General features: G+C 37.6%; 1 protein-coding gene across 7 annotated transcripts in view; it reads left to right on the top strand.

The window, feature by feature from the left end:
• scaper (S-phase cyclin A-associated protein in the ER) overlaps positions 1 to 15,632 on the top strand; it is a 66,434-nt gene that overhangs the window by 5,873 nt on the left and 44,929 nt on the right. For 2 of the 7 annotated variants that reach the window (XM_007566364.2, XM_016678815.1), the window contains exons 3-19: positions 1,627 to 1,703; positions 1,960 to 2,157; positions 5,036 to 5,136; positions 5,591 to 5,707; positions 6,205 to 6,332; positions 6,417 to 6,703; positions 8,539 to 8,892; positions 9,914 to 10,081; positions 10,181 to 10,244; positions 10,340 to 10,457; positions 11,130 to 11,241; positions 11,666 to 11,806; positions 11,924 to 12,079; positions 12,184 to 12,326; positions 12,609 to 12,690; positions 12,786 to 12,938; positions 15,220 to 15,327. In XM_007566364.2, coding sequence (XP_007566426.1) covers positions 1,627 to 1,703; positions 1,960 to 2,157; positions 5,036 to 5,136; positions 5,591 to 5,707; positions 6,205 to 6,332; positions 6,417 to 6,703; positions 8,539 to 8,892; positions 9,914 to 10,081; positions 10,181 to 10,244; positions 10,340 to 10,457; positions 11,130 to 11,241; positions 11,666 to 11,806; positions 11,924 to 12,079; positions 12,184 to 12,326; positions 12,609 to 12,690; positions 12,786 to 12,938; positions 15,220 to 15,327 — 2,507 coding nt within the window. Of the gene's footprint in view, positions 1 to 1,626; positions 1,704 to 1,959; positions 2,158 to 5,035; positions 5,137 to 5,590; positions 5,708 to 6,201; positions 6,333 to 6,416; positions 6,704 to 8,538; positions 8,893 to 9,913; positions 10,082 to 10,180; positions 10,245 to 10,339; positions 10,458 to 11,129; positions 11,242 to 11,665; positions 11,807 to 11,923; positions 12,080 to 12,183; positions 12,327 to 12,608; positions 12,691 to 12,785; positions 12,939 to 15,219; positions 15,328 to 15,632 lie in introns of all 7 variants that reach the window. The other 5 variants (XM_007566363.2, XM_016678814.1, XM_016678813.1 and 2 more) reach the window with 4 other exon arrangements.

Below are 15,632 nucleotides of genomic sequence, written 5' to 3'. Positions count from 1 at the left end.
TGGTTTACTACCAAAACTTGAAAAGATGGAACTGCAACTCATTAAGTAATTACTGAGTTAATACATACACTCTCCAGTATGTGTGTGTGATTTCCTCTGATTGAATGCATCATGAGGTCACTTATGAGAGTTGATCTTTGGTGACAGAACAGCATAATAATTCCTTTTAATTATTTGTTTGTTTTTTTGTGTTGTACATTAAAAGCGCCTGGCTGCAAAAGGTCTTTGGCACTTTACTCTGTTTATATATGCTAACATGCTGCTTGTTGTAATGCTCTGAAGTTTATTTGTTCGCTGTGGACATTCATCAATTTATCCCACTTTCCAGATTGATATGTGTATTGACGTAAACTAGTTAAAGCTACACTATATATTAAATTGCAGTGGTCATTAAAGTTTTGATTAGTGCAATACAGTAATCCAAAAGGACTGCCTACATGAAATATGAGGTGGGATATTATATTTAATGTGATGTTTATTCACACTTTGCATGTCAGGAAAACATTTGCCGAGTTGAAAGGCCTTTTACTACCAAGGCCAACGTCTGATTTGTGTCTTTGTGGCTGGGTGGCTAAAGCTTATGGAGCGTGGCATGAAAACTGTGATTTGAGCCAGAATTTCCTACAGCTGCAAATTCACAGCAATATAACTTCCATAAACAGAGAGCACTAATTAAGCCATGGGAATTACGGTAAAATGATTCATTTTAAAATTACTGTATTGAGAGATTTTAGTTTTATTTTCAGCCTCTCAACATTAAAATGATTGTAGGAAAAGATGACAATATTTTTCCTCACCGTTTTAGAAAATAAAGTGAATTCAACTGCACATCCATGCATAAATATTTTGCCTGCATTAAATAACTTACAGTTAAGTGCTATGTTGTGTCCTTTCTTAACCCTTTGCTCATATTTTAGAGTTTTAATTATTTTTTCAGATTTCTCTTAGCGTTTTTTTTTTCACAATCTCTCCAAATAAATGACTTACTTATAAATCAAAGTTACAAGGTGTATGTAAAAAGAATTTTAAAAAGACGTTTAATCATATTTTCAAGACTTGAATAATACGGTCAGGATTTGGGAATACCTGTGAGACTTCTGGACTTTAGTCCATCTGACACAGAAAGATCCACTCAGAATTTTCTGACATCCTTCCAATGCCTTAAGTGTGTTCACAGAAAGAATTGATTTACCACCAGTTATTAAATTCTACTTTAATATATTATATGTACTTTGGATCTGACGTTTGTCTCTGTTTGGTTAGTTTTTCTGTTACATTTTAGTTGATGTCAACATTTTATTTTATTTTGTGTTGCTGAGGGAAAAACTTACTGAGGTGTCTGGTTGATTTTATCGTTTAAAAATATGACCTTAACATTTCTGGATTAGTTGGATGGCTGCAAAATGTATTCTTGGCCCTTTTGTTTAGATTTGCATTCATAAATTTTCTTTTGTTCTTAATTATGAGAATCACATTTTTGAAGCAATGGTGACCATATTCATGTTTTGATCATCGTCGATTTGTGACAGTTTCACTGGATTAATGCAAACATGTTGACGGTTAACATATATTTTTTTAGAAAGTAAATGCAAGGCTCATTTATTTGTCTACCTTCATCCTTTAAAGCAAAATCCAAAGGCTGTGCCAGCAACTGTTCAAAGTCTCAAAGGGTCAACGCTGGACAACAGAAGAATAAAAAACAGGTTAGAATATCATCTTGTTCCAGTAGAGGGCCCTATTCACCAACATAATTTGTCATTTTCTTTTACATCAGATCAACTCCCTGGTTTACAACGTATGAGTAAATCTATGCATTTGTATTGATTGTTGTCGAACATGCATTAGTCATCTCAGTCTTTATCAAAAAGGATTTAGCATTTACATAATCTAAGGTAAAAAACCCCCAAAAGGTTAATGCCACAAGGGTTTGTGTTTCCATTATATTCTGTTTGTCCACAGAATGCTGGTGTGGAAAGTAAGAGCACATCTGGAACCGTATTGGACAAGGGTACTGACAAGAGCCCCACCAAAGCCAGACAGCCCCGCAAAGTGGACCTGCGTGCTCGATACTGGGCATTCCTCTTCGACAACCTGCGCCGGGCAGTGGATGAGATTTACGTCACATGTGAATCTGATCAAAGTGTCTTAGAATGCAAGGTTAGTCTCATTCATTCATTCATTCATTCATTCATTCATTCATTCATTCATTCATTCATTCATTCATTCATTCATTCATCATAATCTGGGCTTTCCCAAATTGTTTAAAGCCATAGTGTAATCTTGTTGTACATTGCCTTCTGAAATTGAAGAAATAAAAAAAAAATCTTTCTCTTTCACATGTGGCACTTAGAAAATATAAAAGGTGACCTTAACAGACAGAAAATGGGAATGATTTAGTCTGATTGTGTGTCAGTTAGCAAAAAGTGTTTATGTATCTTTTACTACAATATATGCAATGTTTTTGGTTTCTAGTGGTTAGTTTAATTGTTTATTTTTGTCTTAATAAAAAAAGTGTGCTAGTTAGAAATTAAAGTTCTGATGCAAAGATCATTTGGTCACAACATTTCTTTTTTAAATTTTACATTTGTATTGATACCTGCTTATGGCACAGGGACTCTGACGTTTTTTTAAAATGGTTACTGCACATTCATATTATGTGCTGCAACCATGTAATATATAGTATTTTTAGTGTTTTTATTTTGAACTGCATCATCTGAAACAGAAATTGGCTGATTTAGTTCCACAAAAATGCAGATAAAATGAACAACTTTAACTAAGTCTTTTTCTTTTTTTTGATGGTGTTTGGATGGTTTTCATGGACCCCTGTGCTGTTAGTTTTTCCTCCAGGACACTCTGACATGACAGTACATGTCCACCATGCTGCATTATGCTGAACGTGATTCTGATGACGGCCAACGGTCTGTCCCAAATCCCGGTTGCCCACCGTGGGCTTAACTCTGTGTCAGTGTCCCAGCACAGTTCCCGGTGGTGCGATAAGCTTGCTGTCTATTGTCATGTGTCAGAAGTCAAGCTGCTGGGTGTGTGTCCTGTTTTTTTTTTTTTTTTTGTTTTGTTTTTGTCCATACCCCACTCTCTCACTCACTACTCTCTAATGCTGGCTAATGGGCATGAAGCGTTGTTGCTGGTCATAATCCCCTATCCCACCCAGCTTGGGCTTAATGGACACTGATAAATGATGGAGTCAACTGGAGAGGAAGCAGAGTGCTTTGATTACCCTCAGCGACAATCCCCTGGTGGAGCGGCGGGCTGTCTGTGTTGTATGCACTTACAAAAACAGCTCACCATTTTCCACCTAAAACTCTATGAACATCATCATCATCGAAGGGAAGTGATGCCTAATTATCCGCTAAGGCAGTGTTACTGTAATAGATGACATAATTTAATGTAAGCACTCTCTGCTGACCTAATAGAAATTGCTTTCTGTGTCAAATGAAAATTGTTTTCTGAGCAGTCGAGATGATATGTTTTTCTTAATAATAGCCACACTTCTTAACCAAGAGCAGAATGGAGACTCTGACTATCTAACCGGATAAATGGTCACCAGTTGTTTCTTTTAAATGTATTATGTTTTTAAGTAGTTTCTGTTTATAGACCACTTTGATTGCTTCCCACCTGATATTTGACTTATGAAGAGGATAAGCAGTTGCTTCCGCATGTTATCATTCATTACCAAATGAACACCGTAGCAGTAGATGAGGACTGTGATGGTTGACCAGTGCTAATCAGCAGGCACACTGCTATACACATCTTTCACCGGATTGACTTGTCTATTAACTAAAAGGACCATGAAGCTTTACTCTCAATTACCACTCCCTTCATGCTACACATCAGTCAGTTGTGTCTGTTTCATTGCAGCTCTGGGAAACAGCTTCTCACAGGCCACCACTTCTGCAAAACCAATGCTGCAGTTCAGTCCAAGTGCAAATAAGCATTTGTTGTAAAGGATGTAAAGGATTGGCATGCTGCTCTGTTCTTAGAGCTTTCCTGTGAAGTGTTTGTCTTTACATAGCTCTTGTTATCAATATGACCTTTCTATGGCTGTGCCTGTTATTGATCAACCAAATGGAGTCTCCTTACTATATGATGGCTTACATCTTTTTAAGTAATTATTTGAAACAGATTTTTATAATTGTGCAATTTCATAAAGTAGAGTTAAGGTGAAGCTAGATTTACTGGCTTTACAGAAATTTAAAGGCTTTCTGTAAGGTCTCAACAGTCATCAAAAGTCTTGTATTTAATGGTTATATTTTTTTCATTTAAAATTTCTGTTAAATATGGCAAGATTTTTAAAATCATGTCTTCAGATTCAAACATATGACGAAATTAAATGATAAAAGATTAGAACATGATTTTATTTATTTTTTATTTTTTATTTTTATCAAAGCTCATACATTTTGCTGTCGTTTATAAGGTAGATTTGCTGTTCAATGCTCATGAGTTAGTTTCTCCCTTTTAAGGTAGCTGCATATGCTAGCTTTTTGGAGGCCAGGGAGCCCTTCAGGTGGAAATAGCTATTGTTTATATTTTTTAAACTAAAAATGATCAATCAAATTAAATGTGGCAAAACGGTCTGAGACGGATTGTACTTAAAGTGTTATATTGCAGCATATGTATTACATGTATGTAATCCAATGTTATTTTGTGTAAATTCTTAGGTGTATAGCTTCTGCAAGGATTATGTTTTTGCCCAGAAGAAAATGTCACAGGGTTGTTGTTTTTGTTTTTTTTAACTTTTCAACAAAAAACCTTGTTTATGTTTTGTTTTAACAGCTTTCATAGCTTTCAAAGTTAATCAGTATTGGCAGATCAGATACTGACAAATCATGAAATGTTTTCCTTTTCAGTAAATCCTTCAAAACTAAACTGTACTGCCCTTTTTTGTGCATTTCCCCATATTTAGTCAGTAAACATTACTTTGAAGCCTTTCAGAATTTACTAGTTTTTAATTCTCTTGTTACTATTTCGTGCATCTGAGTAATATCAACCTTTGTCCTTGATGTTTAATATTTTTTAGGAGGTGTTAATGATGTTGGACAACTATGTTCGGGATTTCAAAGCACTCATAGACTGGATTCAGCTTCAGGAAAAATTGGAGAAAACAGACGCCCAGAATAGGTGAGTATTTTTTGTTTGTATTTTTTATTAATTTTATTTACCGTTGATTTCTGTCCTTATTTATTTCCGAGTCTCACTCAATCCTTCTGCTAAGCTGTTCTTAGCAATGAGACTGGAAGTGCAGGTGTCTGCTCCGTGGCTTTGAGTCACAAACAGAAAAGATCAATAGTCCACTTGGCTTTAATTCAAAGGGATCCATGAGTTTATTGGCTTCTCTTTAACACAGTGACCGCTGCAGTCATAAATTGACTAAGAAATTAAATTCCAAGTGCCACCTCCCTATTTGTCCATATAAAGTGTACTGTTAATCAATAGGGCAATCTCAAACTTTTGCATGTTTTTGGCAATTATTAGCTATTCAGCTTTTATACAAATAATGTGAGGCAGGTCTGTGCATATAGATTAACAATGAATCAGGAAATTTGAAATAAAGCATCTTGCCAAAATTGTGCAGACCGACTTCTTTAGCGTGGGAGGTGCGCAAGATGTCCCCTGGACGCCATGTAATGCCAAGTCCCACTACAGACAGAATAGTGCCACCTTCAGGCACACGTCGCACCCTAAACTTTGGGTAAGCATACTGTTTTCTTTGTGTTTCTTTTTTTTTTTTTAGATTGCACTGTGAATTTGATGATATTCGAAAGAGCAGACAGTGTGTAGCAAATAGGCCAATGATTATTGAGGTATTGGTTTAATGCAATTTGTTGAGGCTCTCACTCTTCACTCACAGAATTAGTGAAAAGGTGTAGAGGAAAGCGTCGGTTAAAGACTGCTGAAGCATTGGTTCAATATGTGCACTGCTTTGTAATCTGATGCTGCAGGAAATGGATATTGATCATGACGGAGCCCTGTTGTATAATCCAGTTCTATGCTAGCTCACACTGGAGCCTACAGGGTACACGGACAATTGTTTGTAGTTTGAAGCGTTTTCTATGGTCTTACCAATAAAAGCTTTGTTTTTAAGTTAATTTTACCTCTATGTTGACATTTGGTTGACCTCATACATTGCTTTTTTTTTAATATTTTTTTTTTACATTTTTATATATGTGGGTCTCTGATCTTCAGCAGTGGTCCTCCACCAGCTCTGGCCGCCGCTCGGCTCTCCCACACAGGTCCCAGCTGGGCGGACAGAGTAAAGTGCACTCAGGCCACCCACAGCACCAGTCAACCAACCACATTCCCAGCAGAGAAACCCAGTAAGAAACAACTCAAAAGCCAACTCCACCTTACTGTAAAAGAAACAGTATTTATTAAATTTCTCTCTTCCCCCCTCCCCCAAGGTAAAAAAGATGCAGAAGGCTGGGAAACTGTGCAGCGGGGACGGACTGCCAAACCCCGGTCTGCTTCCATGGTTGCCAAGGTCAGCCCTGTCTTGGCTCGTGTCCCCGCTAAGCAGGACAGCGGCAAGTGTAATCGGTCACATCTACCACCACAGGAACAGCCACAGCGCCGTCCTGAGTGTCCCTCGGACAAGGACGTGACCCAAACTGACTCCAGGCAGCAAGTTACTGAGGAGCTTGTCCCAGTGGAGGAGGTTGAACATCCACAAAATGGACACATAATGGAGGTACTAATGTTGAGTACCGCATGACATCTCTCTGCTAGAGCAGTCCCTGGATATCAATTATTCACATGGAGCAGTGTAACATTAGCTCATTTTATCAGCCGCATTTGTTTTTGTTTTGGGCTCTGAGATATTAATAGGCAGAGCGTCCAGACGGACCTGTCAGCTTTGAAGCGATTGATTGTACATTTTAGAAGCAGAAAGACTTGTTTTCATTCTCATGAATAAAAGCTGACAACAACTCAAACACACTTGGTAAGGGTGTGTTATAACCTTTGGTTGTTGTAAAACTACAAATCTGTATAATAGTCTACCAGCTCAGTTTGACTTGGATGACTAGAGCATGATTAGTAGACATGGGCTGGGAGGAGATTGTTACCATATGTTAACCTTAAGTTAAAAATGCTACAGTATAGTGATTTATATTTATTAATGCAATATATGAGAAGAAAAATCAATAACATGATCTAATTGCTTTCATTTAAACCTAAAAGCAACAATTACTCCTAGCATTCAGAATTTTTAACATTGATTTTGACAATTATGACAATGTATTCATTATTTTGATACATAGACTTATCACTTAAATAAACTTTATTTGCAGGACATTTTTCATGCAGATGTATTTAGCACAAAGTGCAGTACAGAGCTTAAAAACAGATGAACCGTTCAGTATAAACTCTCCAAACTAGGAAAAAGGTTTATCAATTAAAGGATGATGAACTGAGAAACTGAAATCATCTAGTGAGGAAACAATAAATAAATAAATATAAAAACTAGCAAAGACTAAATGCTATAAAAACCTAAACTCTAATAAAATTGCAAGCATTTTATTAGGGTTTCCACATTAAAAAGTATTGAATAACCACAAAACCTTTCTAATATTGCTTAATGAAACAAATAATATTGCAAAACACAAGTGATAATTGACTGACTAAAAACTGAAGGACATTTGTTTGAACAGGTAAAGGTCGTAATAAAAGACAATTTCATAGCTGTTACTGGGTTTTTTTAATTAAAGATCTAGTTAATATAACAATTAGTTCTACATATTATAGAAGTGAGTACATTGCGTTGGACTGAGAGAGACAATGGTTTTGTTAAGTTGTTAATGTGGTTTGTGTAAGTTTATTTAGAATCTGGTACGATGCAGAGGTTTTCGACCTGGGCAGTTGAAATGTGTTTTTTGAGAGGCTTTTTTATTGAATTGCACAGTATTAGCTGGTTAGTCAGGTTATCTTCCCAGTTAATGCCTGCAGTCGACATGCCACTCGTAGATCGTATATCAGTTTTAAAAACCATTGCCTTTATAAAAACGATGAGGAGTGCTCCTTCAGCTTCTACTGAAGGAACACTGTATTCCTGTATTTATTATTTTTGATACATAGACTCATCATTTAAATAAACTTTATTTGCAGGACATTTTTCATGCAGATGTATTTAACACAAAGTGCTTTTGCTTTTTCTTTTTTTAAAAATGGCTGAAAATATTTCCAAATAACTGAAATATTTTTTTTTTTAGTGTCAGCAAATGAAGCTTTTTTTGGTCAACTATAGAAAAATCCGATCAAATCAGCACTTTGCCAAAGTTGCTTCAAACTCAAGAAACATTGTGACGTAATGTTTAACAACATTATAGAACCTCAGGATATCTTCACAGTAATGACTGGCCCATGTCTAAAAGCATGTTAGTTCAGCCTCCCTGCATGGTTTTGCTTTCTTGTATGTGGTTGATTACAATTTATTTGTTTTAGTTTTACATCATCATAATGAACTGGATGAAAAAAAATGCATGTCTTTAATTCAGTTTGCGTGTGTTTGTGTGACTGTTGGTGCAGCCCCCAGCAGAGCCTATGCAACACTCAGAGCACTGTGTCGACGCACCCTGTGAAGACGTGCCTCCCCCCGTAGCATCACTTGTCCCATTCCAGGCCTCAGAGTGCCCCCAGTCCAAAGCCCCAGTCCCACCAACAGACTCTTTTACTATGTCAATCCCAGTCTGTGCTCAGACCATTACAGCATCCGTCGACCTGCACCAGACGAATGGGCTCAGTAGTATGTTGGCCTCTGGGGACGCTGGAGCTGAGGGGGGCGCGTCACAGGGCATGACAACATCTGCTCCAGGACGGGCCGAGGCTCCCATGGCAGCGGTGAAACTGGAGAGTGTGCTGGACCCCACAGAGCTTTCTACTGTGAGTGATGAGAGATGGAGGAGCAGAGGGAGGGGATGGCTGAGAGGGCAGAGATCCCCTAGGGTTCTTTATCGCCTAAACAAAGTCGGTCTCAAGAAACCTTCTGACCAAAATGTGCAGACAGGACCCCGTAGCTCTGTTTAGTGTTGGGATAGCAGCATTCATTGGTAAAAATAGCTGTGACTAGATGGCTTATGTATTATAGAAAGCATTTCAAGACTGTTGGCTAAAATGAATCTCTCAACTTCAAGTAAATGTTTGCATGTTTTTTTTGGTACATGAGATTCCGCTCCAAATTGTATGCAATTATAATGCAATTGGTGTTAAAAGACAAGTGTAGTGTCTTTTAGGTCATCGTGAGACTAATTTATTTAATATAAAATTAAAAAATCCCAAACCGGCCCTAAGAAACTCCAGAATAAATTATGCTTTTTTCCACTTAAGATGGTTTGAAACTTTTGCTTCCCTAGAGTTGTGTTATCTATGTTTTTTTAACACTCCAATCCTTAAATTAAGATTTAAGTTGCCTCCTTCCACCATCTCTTCACCCTCACTGTTAATGTGCCCTGCATGACTTTTGGATGCTTCCCCACTTGTAATAGTTGTGGTGGTTGTGTGGTATAAACTGTGATTGGATTGAAGTGGTATTTGGATTCTTGATGCACGCTCATAAAAGTCATAGCAGAACCTTTAACTGATTTTAAAAAATCCTTTACCTGGTATAATAAGAAGAGTTAAATCACTTTCAGTGTATTATCCTTATACTGTTGCATGTTTAGTCCTCAAAGATACTTGGAATGAAACGAAACATGAAACCAATCATACGCATTAATCTATAGAAGAGTTTATATATATATTTTTAAAGGTTTTATTTATTCCCAGATATCTTTTTTATTTTTTGTGTGTAAGTGAAATATTTTTTGTAGTCTATTTACCCAGCATTAAGACTTTAAGTTTGAACCATGTAACATTTTTAAACTGGTTAATCTTTTTGTCTAATTGAACTGGTGGATGTGCGCAGCCTCAGTCGATGGCCGAGGTCCTGGCTAAGAAAGAGGAGCTGGCGGACCGGCTGGAGAAGGCCAATGAGGAGGCCATAGCCAGCGCTATCGCTGAGGAAGAGCAGCTGACCAGAGAGATTCAGGCAGAGAATAACGACCTGGAGACTGACAATGAAAGTGATTTTACTGTAAGATTACTCATGTTTTATTTGTTTAACTTCACCATCTTTGGTCAATGTCTGAGGTCTTTTGTAAATTAATTGATTAAATACAACTTTCCACCAAAGGCTAGCAGTTGTGGGGTTTATGGAGGCAACATCGATTGGAGCGATATGTTGGCTGAATTTGATGGTATGGAATGTAACGTCTAAATGACATTATTTTTTTTTTATTTTATCCAAGAGTGACAGTGGTCAGTATATTTGACTTGGTTTCCCTTTTTGTAGCTCGAGAATCTTGGCGTCAGAGTACCTCTTGGGGGGATATGGTAGAGGAAGAGCCGGCCCGCCCTCCTGGACATGGAATCCATATGCATGAGAAATTGTCCTCTCCATCACGCAAAAGGTAAAATATTTTTCTTTTACGCAGATTTTCCTCTGTTTGGTCTAATAAAGTGTTTTCCCGCAATCTTGTTTTGTTCTGCCCTTCTGTTTCAAACAGAACTGATCAGATGTAACTACTTAATGTTTGAGAAGCAATTTGGCTGTTCAAATTCCTGTCTGAATGGTCAATTTGTATTAGGTTCAAATGAGTGGAATTCTGTACCAGAACGTGTCATTATCATGTTTATTTGTACATTTTTACTCCTGTTAAAAGATGAAGTTTCATTGCCCTCAGTTTTTCAGAAAAGTATTGACCAAAGTAATCAGAAAGCAGGTCAAGCCATCAGTTTAATTTTCAAGCATTCTCCTTACAAAGGTGAAGATGGAGGTGAACCTCCTTACATAGGTTATCTACAGTCAATACTTTCTGCAGTGACTGTAGATAACATAAAGGGCGATTAAGTGATTTTTTTAAAGAGTAATTGGTGCAATATTTAAGGTCTAGTTTCATTGGTTCTGTAGCTGTCGTGCTCATATGGAGTAATTTTTTTGATATGTCAAACTTCCCTTTCCCCTCCAGTACTTGACATCATGATCATAAATAACTTTTTTTTAATCCCTTATCATTTTTGCAACCTCCCACCATTTTAAGGCAGGTTACCGAATGATTTATTTCCATAATTTTTTTTTACAGAACAATTGCAGAGTCAAAGAAGAAACACGAGGAGAAACAACTGAAGGCACAGCAGCTGAGGGACAAACTCCGTGAGGAAAAGACGCTCAAGTTGCAGAAGCTCATGGAGAGAGTAAGTCAGCTGGCCTGATGGCTTGGTTACTAAAGAAACTTTATTCAGGCTGTGCTCACACTGGCTCACAACGAGCATGTCTTTCAACACACTGCCTCCTAGAATCACTAAATATTAAAATTCTCTCCTGTCACATATAGGCCAGCTGGCCGCAGCCAGACATGAGATCTCTTGCCAAAATCTACAGCCTTTCATGAAGTTTGTTTTCATTCTCCAAGCCATAGCAAAATGAAAAAGTCGTAGAATAAATCGGGTTAACCACATAAATTCATAAAGTGGTGTTTATTCTTATTAATCCCCACAAGGACACCCAAGTCAAGGCAGTAAATGAGGGCAGAGGGGATATCGCTGTTTAGTCTTTATGAATCTATTATGCATTCCTCTAGTCTCACCTCACCAACTGATCACTCTTCACTTTCTGCAGGAGAAGGATGTGCGAAAATGGAAAGAGCAGTTGTTGGACCAGCGTCGGAAGATGATGGAAGAAAAACTTTTGCACGCCGAGTTGAAGAGAGAGCTGCAACTCCAGGCCATTGTGAAAAAAGCTCAGGAAGAAGAGGCCAAGGTAGAGAAGGGAATTCCTGAAAAATTCTAACAATGTGTCCTTTCCAAAATTTAAGTTTGAATCCACATCACTTTGTTTATGTTGTGTGCTCTTACCATTTTCTGTTTGCAACATCAGGTGAATGAAATAGCTTTCATCAACACTCTGGAAGCCCAGAATAAGAGGCACGACGCCCTGGCCAAGTTAAATGAGTATGAACAACGCCTTAATGAGCTGCAGGAAGAGAGGCAGAGAAGACAGGAAGAGAAGCAGGCTAGAGATGAGGCAGTTCAGGTTGGGTTTTTATTTATTTCACGTTTGGTCTGTTTATATTTTTAATTTGCCAATCAGACAGTTAGCTATATCTACATTTAGTTATTTTTCTTTTACTCTTGTAGGAACGCAAGCGGGTCTTAGAAGCAGAGCGGCAGGCAAGAGTGGAGGAGCTGCTGACGAAGAGGAAGGAGCAGGAGGCTCGCATCGAGCAGCAGAGGCAAGAGAAAGAGAAAGCCAGGGAGGATGCAGCAAGGGAAAGGGCCAGGTTTGTGCTCTGACATTTATTAAATTTGGGTGTTTTTAACATTGTTTTAGGACACATGTAACTTCAGTCCTGTTTTGATGAAATTATGAATTACTTTTTTCCATTATACAAGAATGTCTACTTCAACTATGTACTAAAATGTGAAAAAGGTCAGAGTATGACTACTTTAATCTCTTACTGAAAATCAGCAAATAGATGTAAAGCATTTGTCAATTATCTGTTATATTATTGGACAACATAATGTGAGCATTTACATGCAACTACATATTTTTCAATCTAAAGAGACCGAGAGGAGCGTCTGGCTGCTCTTAGTGCCGCCCAACAAGAGGCCATGGAGGAGCTTCAGAAGAAAATTCAAATGAAGGTGTGCACATGTTGCTGTTTTTGCAGACATGCTCCAGGAATATCCTCTTTCCCAATAAACCTAAATTGTTTTCATTGTTTTTGGATTTCTCCCAGCATGACGAGAGCAGCCGAAGGCATATGGAGCAAATAGAGCAAAGGAAAGAGAAAGCTGCTGAGCTCAGCAGTGGTCGACATGCGAACACAGACTACGCCCCTAAACTGACACCTTACGAGCGCAAGAAACAATGCTCACTTTGTGGGGTTGTGGTATGTAATGTTTCAGAGCTTGTTGTGTTGTCTTGTGTATCATTTTGCTCAAACATTCAAATGGAAATTCCACATTAACATAAAAATTCTCAATACAGCAAAATAATATGAAGGGTCAAATTAGCTAAAAGCGGAATATCTGTTCTGTAACTTTAAATGTGTCGGCAGCTAACTCTGAATCAGACTCAAACATGTGACAAATGCCAAACATCATTAACAATTTACATAAAATAATTCTTAGGAACATTTACCAACAGCGGCATTAGCATGATGCCAACCAGATCATGATAAATATCATATCAACCACCGCAACGTTTATAACTGATTATCTACAAAGAATAAATTGATAGCTGCTGATGAACAATAGGAAACGGCAGAAAAGAGCCGAGCAATATGGCTAAGACGAATGAAACATGCTGGATAATGGAAGATGGAGGAAACTGGTCATCTGTAAAATCCTCTGACTTGTCATTCAAGGTAGATGTTGATTCACCAGATATTAAATATTTTTCCCTTTCAGCCACACACTATTTAGCACAACTCTGTTGGGGTTATTTCAAGGCTGAGAATCACATGGTGGAAATGTTGTGTATATGATTAACATTGCATTTAGACACACACTGTAAAATTGATGATGATAATAGGATTTGCCGACCTGAATCATTATTTGATGTTGGCCTGTTTAATTATAAAAACAGGAAAAGAGAGTAATGTACCCTTTTTTGGCCTTTGGTAATTTGAAGCAACTTTGATGCAATATTTGGCAGTCTCCGTAGGGAAAATGCTGACTTGAAGGTTATTTAAAGGATTTTTAAAGAGTGCTCATTTAAATGTTGATTTAACAGCATTTATTAAACTGATGTATAAATTACTATATTCTTTTTTTTTTTTTTTTTCTTTGAAGCATCTGGCAGTAAATTACACAAGCACACATTTATCTTTGATTAACTGGCTGCCATTATGACAAGGGTGGGACACCTTGGCACTTCCAACCTGCATCAGATAAAGAGAAGGGTCAAGGGCAAAATAGGGAATCTTGTTAAAATGTTAACTGACCTTGGGCTGACATCTGACACCAGAGATCACGGCTGGGTCAGCAGCGAGCACTTTGTTTAATGACATTAAACACAAACCACCTCAAATGGCCGGTTTGCAGAAAATGATTAAAAACTATTGCCGCTTTCACTACCGCTTCTTTGCGTAGCAATTTATCAGCCAAGCTCTGCAGTAAGACCTCCTTGAAAAAATGTTCACACCCTTTGAACCTTTGTGCTTTCAAGTTACACAATGTGCAAACTTCCATGTATTTATTAGGGGTTTTATGTATTAAACCAACACAACATAGAACATGATTAGTAAGTAGTAGTTCCAGTACTGCAATACACAGAATCTGTGGCAAAACCACCCAATTAAACTCAGAGGAATGAGCAAAAAATTCAATTTCTAGAAGTTCAAAGCCATTGGAGACATTTTACAGAATATCCAGTGAAAAGTGTTTCTAAAAAGTATCGACTCAAATTTAGTTAATCCTGAAAATATTCATTTTTAGAAGTTAAATATTTTAAATTCATTTGCTGATCATTTTTAAATTAATTTGCTGATCATTTTTTAATGTTTCCACTGATATTTTGACAACGTATCTTTGATGAGGAGCTGAAGTCATTGAGACTTGACCGCTTTCTTAGAATTATGTTGATCTTTAGCTCCCTCAAAATATTCACATTTTATATGAGTAGCTGTGATTAGTTTAGGCTGGACTTCAGTTGGGCCACTCCAAAACATTCATATTTTTGCCAGTCATAAACCTCCAGCCCTAAACAGAGTATGAATAATTTTGTATTTAACTGTAGGCACAATATATACTTTTTAGATTTGTATTTGTAAAAAAAAAAAAAAAAAGAGAAGCTGAAAAACATGGATCATTTTTCTCCATCTTTACAAGTATGTGCAGCTTTGTCTTGGTGTTTTTACATAAAATCCTAATTCTAATAAATCTATGGTAGAAACAAAAATGTGAAATAATTGAGGAAGTATGAATAATTTTGCCAGGCACTATTTATCCTGTGCAGGTAAATTAGCCACAAACACAACCTTCCTTAAGCTGGAGTTAGTGCAGCATGTTTTGTGCAATTTATTCTCTAAACTGAGGTTTGGCAGCCATAGATCGGCCCATTGTGCTCATCTGTGTGATGTATTGTGTCACCAGGATAAAACCCTTTCTTGTTCTTGCTTCCATTGTGCCCATTGCACTGACCTATTACCACTATGTTTGCTTTTGCAGATCACCTCAGAGGTGCACCTGTTCAGCCACACCAAGGGCAAGAAGCACCAGCAGGCCGTGCGAGACAGTAGCAGCATCCAAGGCCGGGAACTCTCTGATGAGGAAGTGGTGCGTATCACCAACACGCTGCTGGGAACAAACATCCCTTCATTGTGTCAGAGACTAGTGCCCTGCTGCCGCTTGTGTTTTGTAAATAGACAAAGTGAAACAGCAGTTGTCCTTTTGACGTATGCAATGTGATCGTTTATGGATCCTATTATATTCTGTCATAGCACTGTTGCTTGCTTTGTGAGGTTAGAAATGTACATAGTTAGGCTTCAGTGAAGGTTTGATGTTACCCTGTTGTCCCTAGGCCCTTTTTTTTTGTCATAGAGTGGCTTTCTGTGGGAAAGCAGCTTCTTATTGCAAGGCAC

Source organism: Poecilia formosa, unplaced genomic scaffold, assembly GCF_000485575.1.
Source record: "Poecilia formosa unplaced genomic scaffold, Poecilia_formosa-5.1.2 Scaffold191, whole genome shotgun sequence".
Taxonomy (NCBI): Eukaryota; Metazoa; Chordata; class Actinopteri; order Cyprinodontiformes; family Poeciliidae; genus Poecilia; species Poecilia formosa.
The sequence above is the reverse complement of the archived record's forward strand: the minus strand, read 5'-3'. Positions and strand labels throughout refer to the sequence as shown.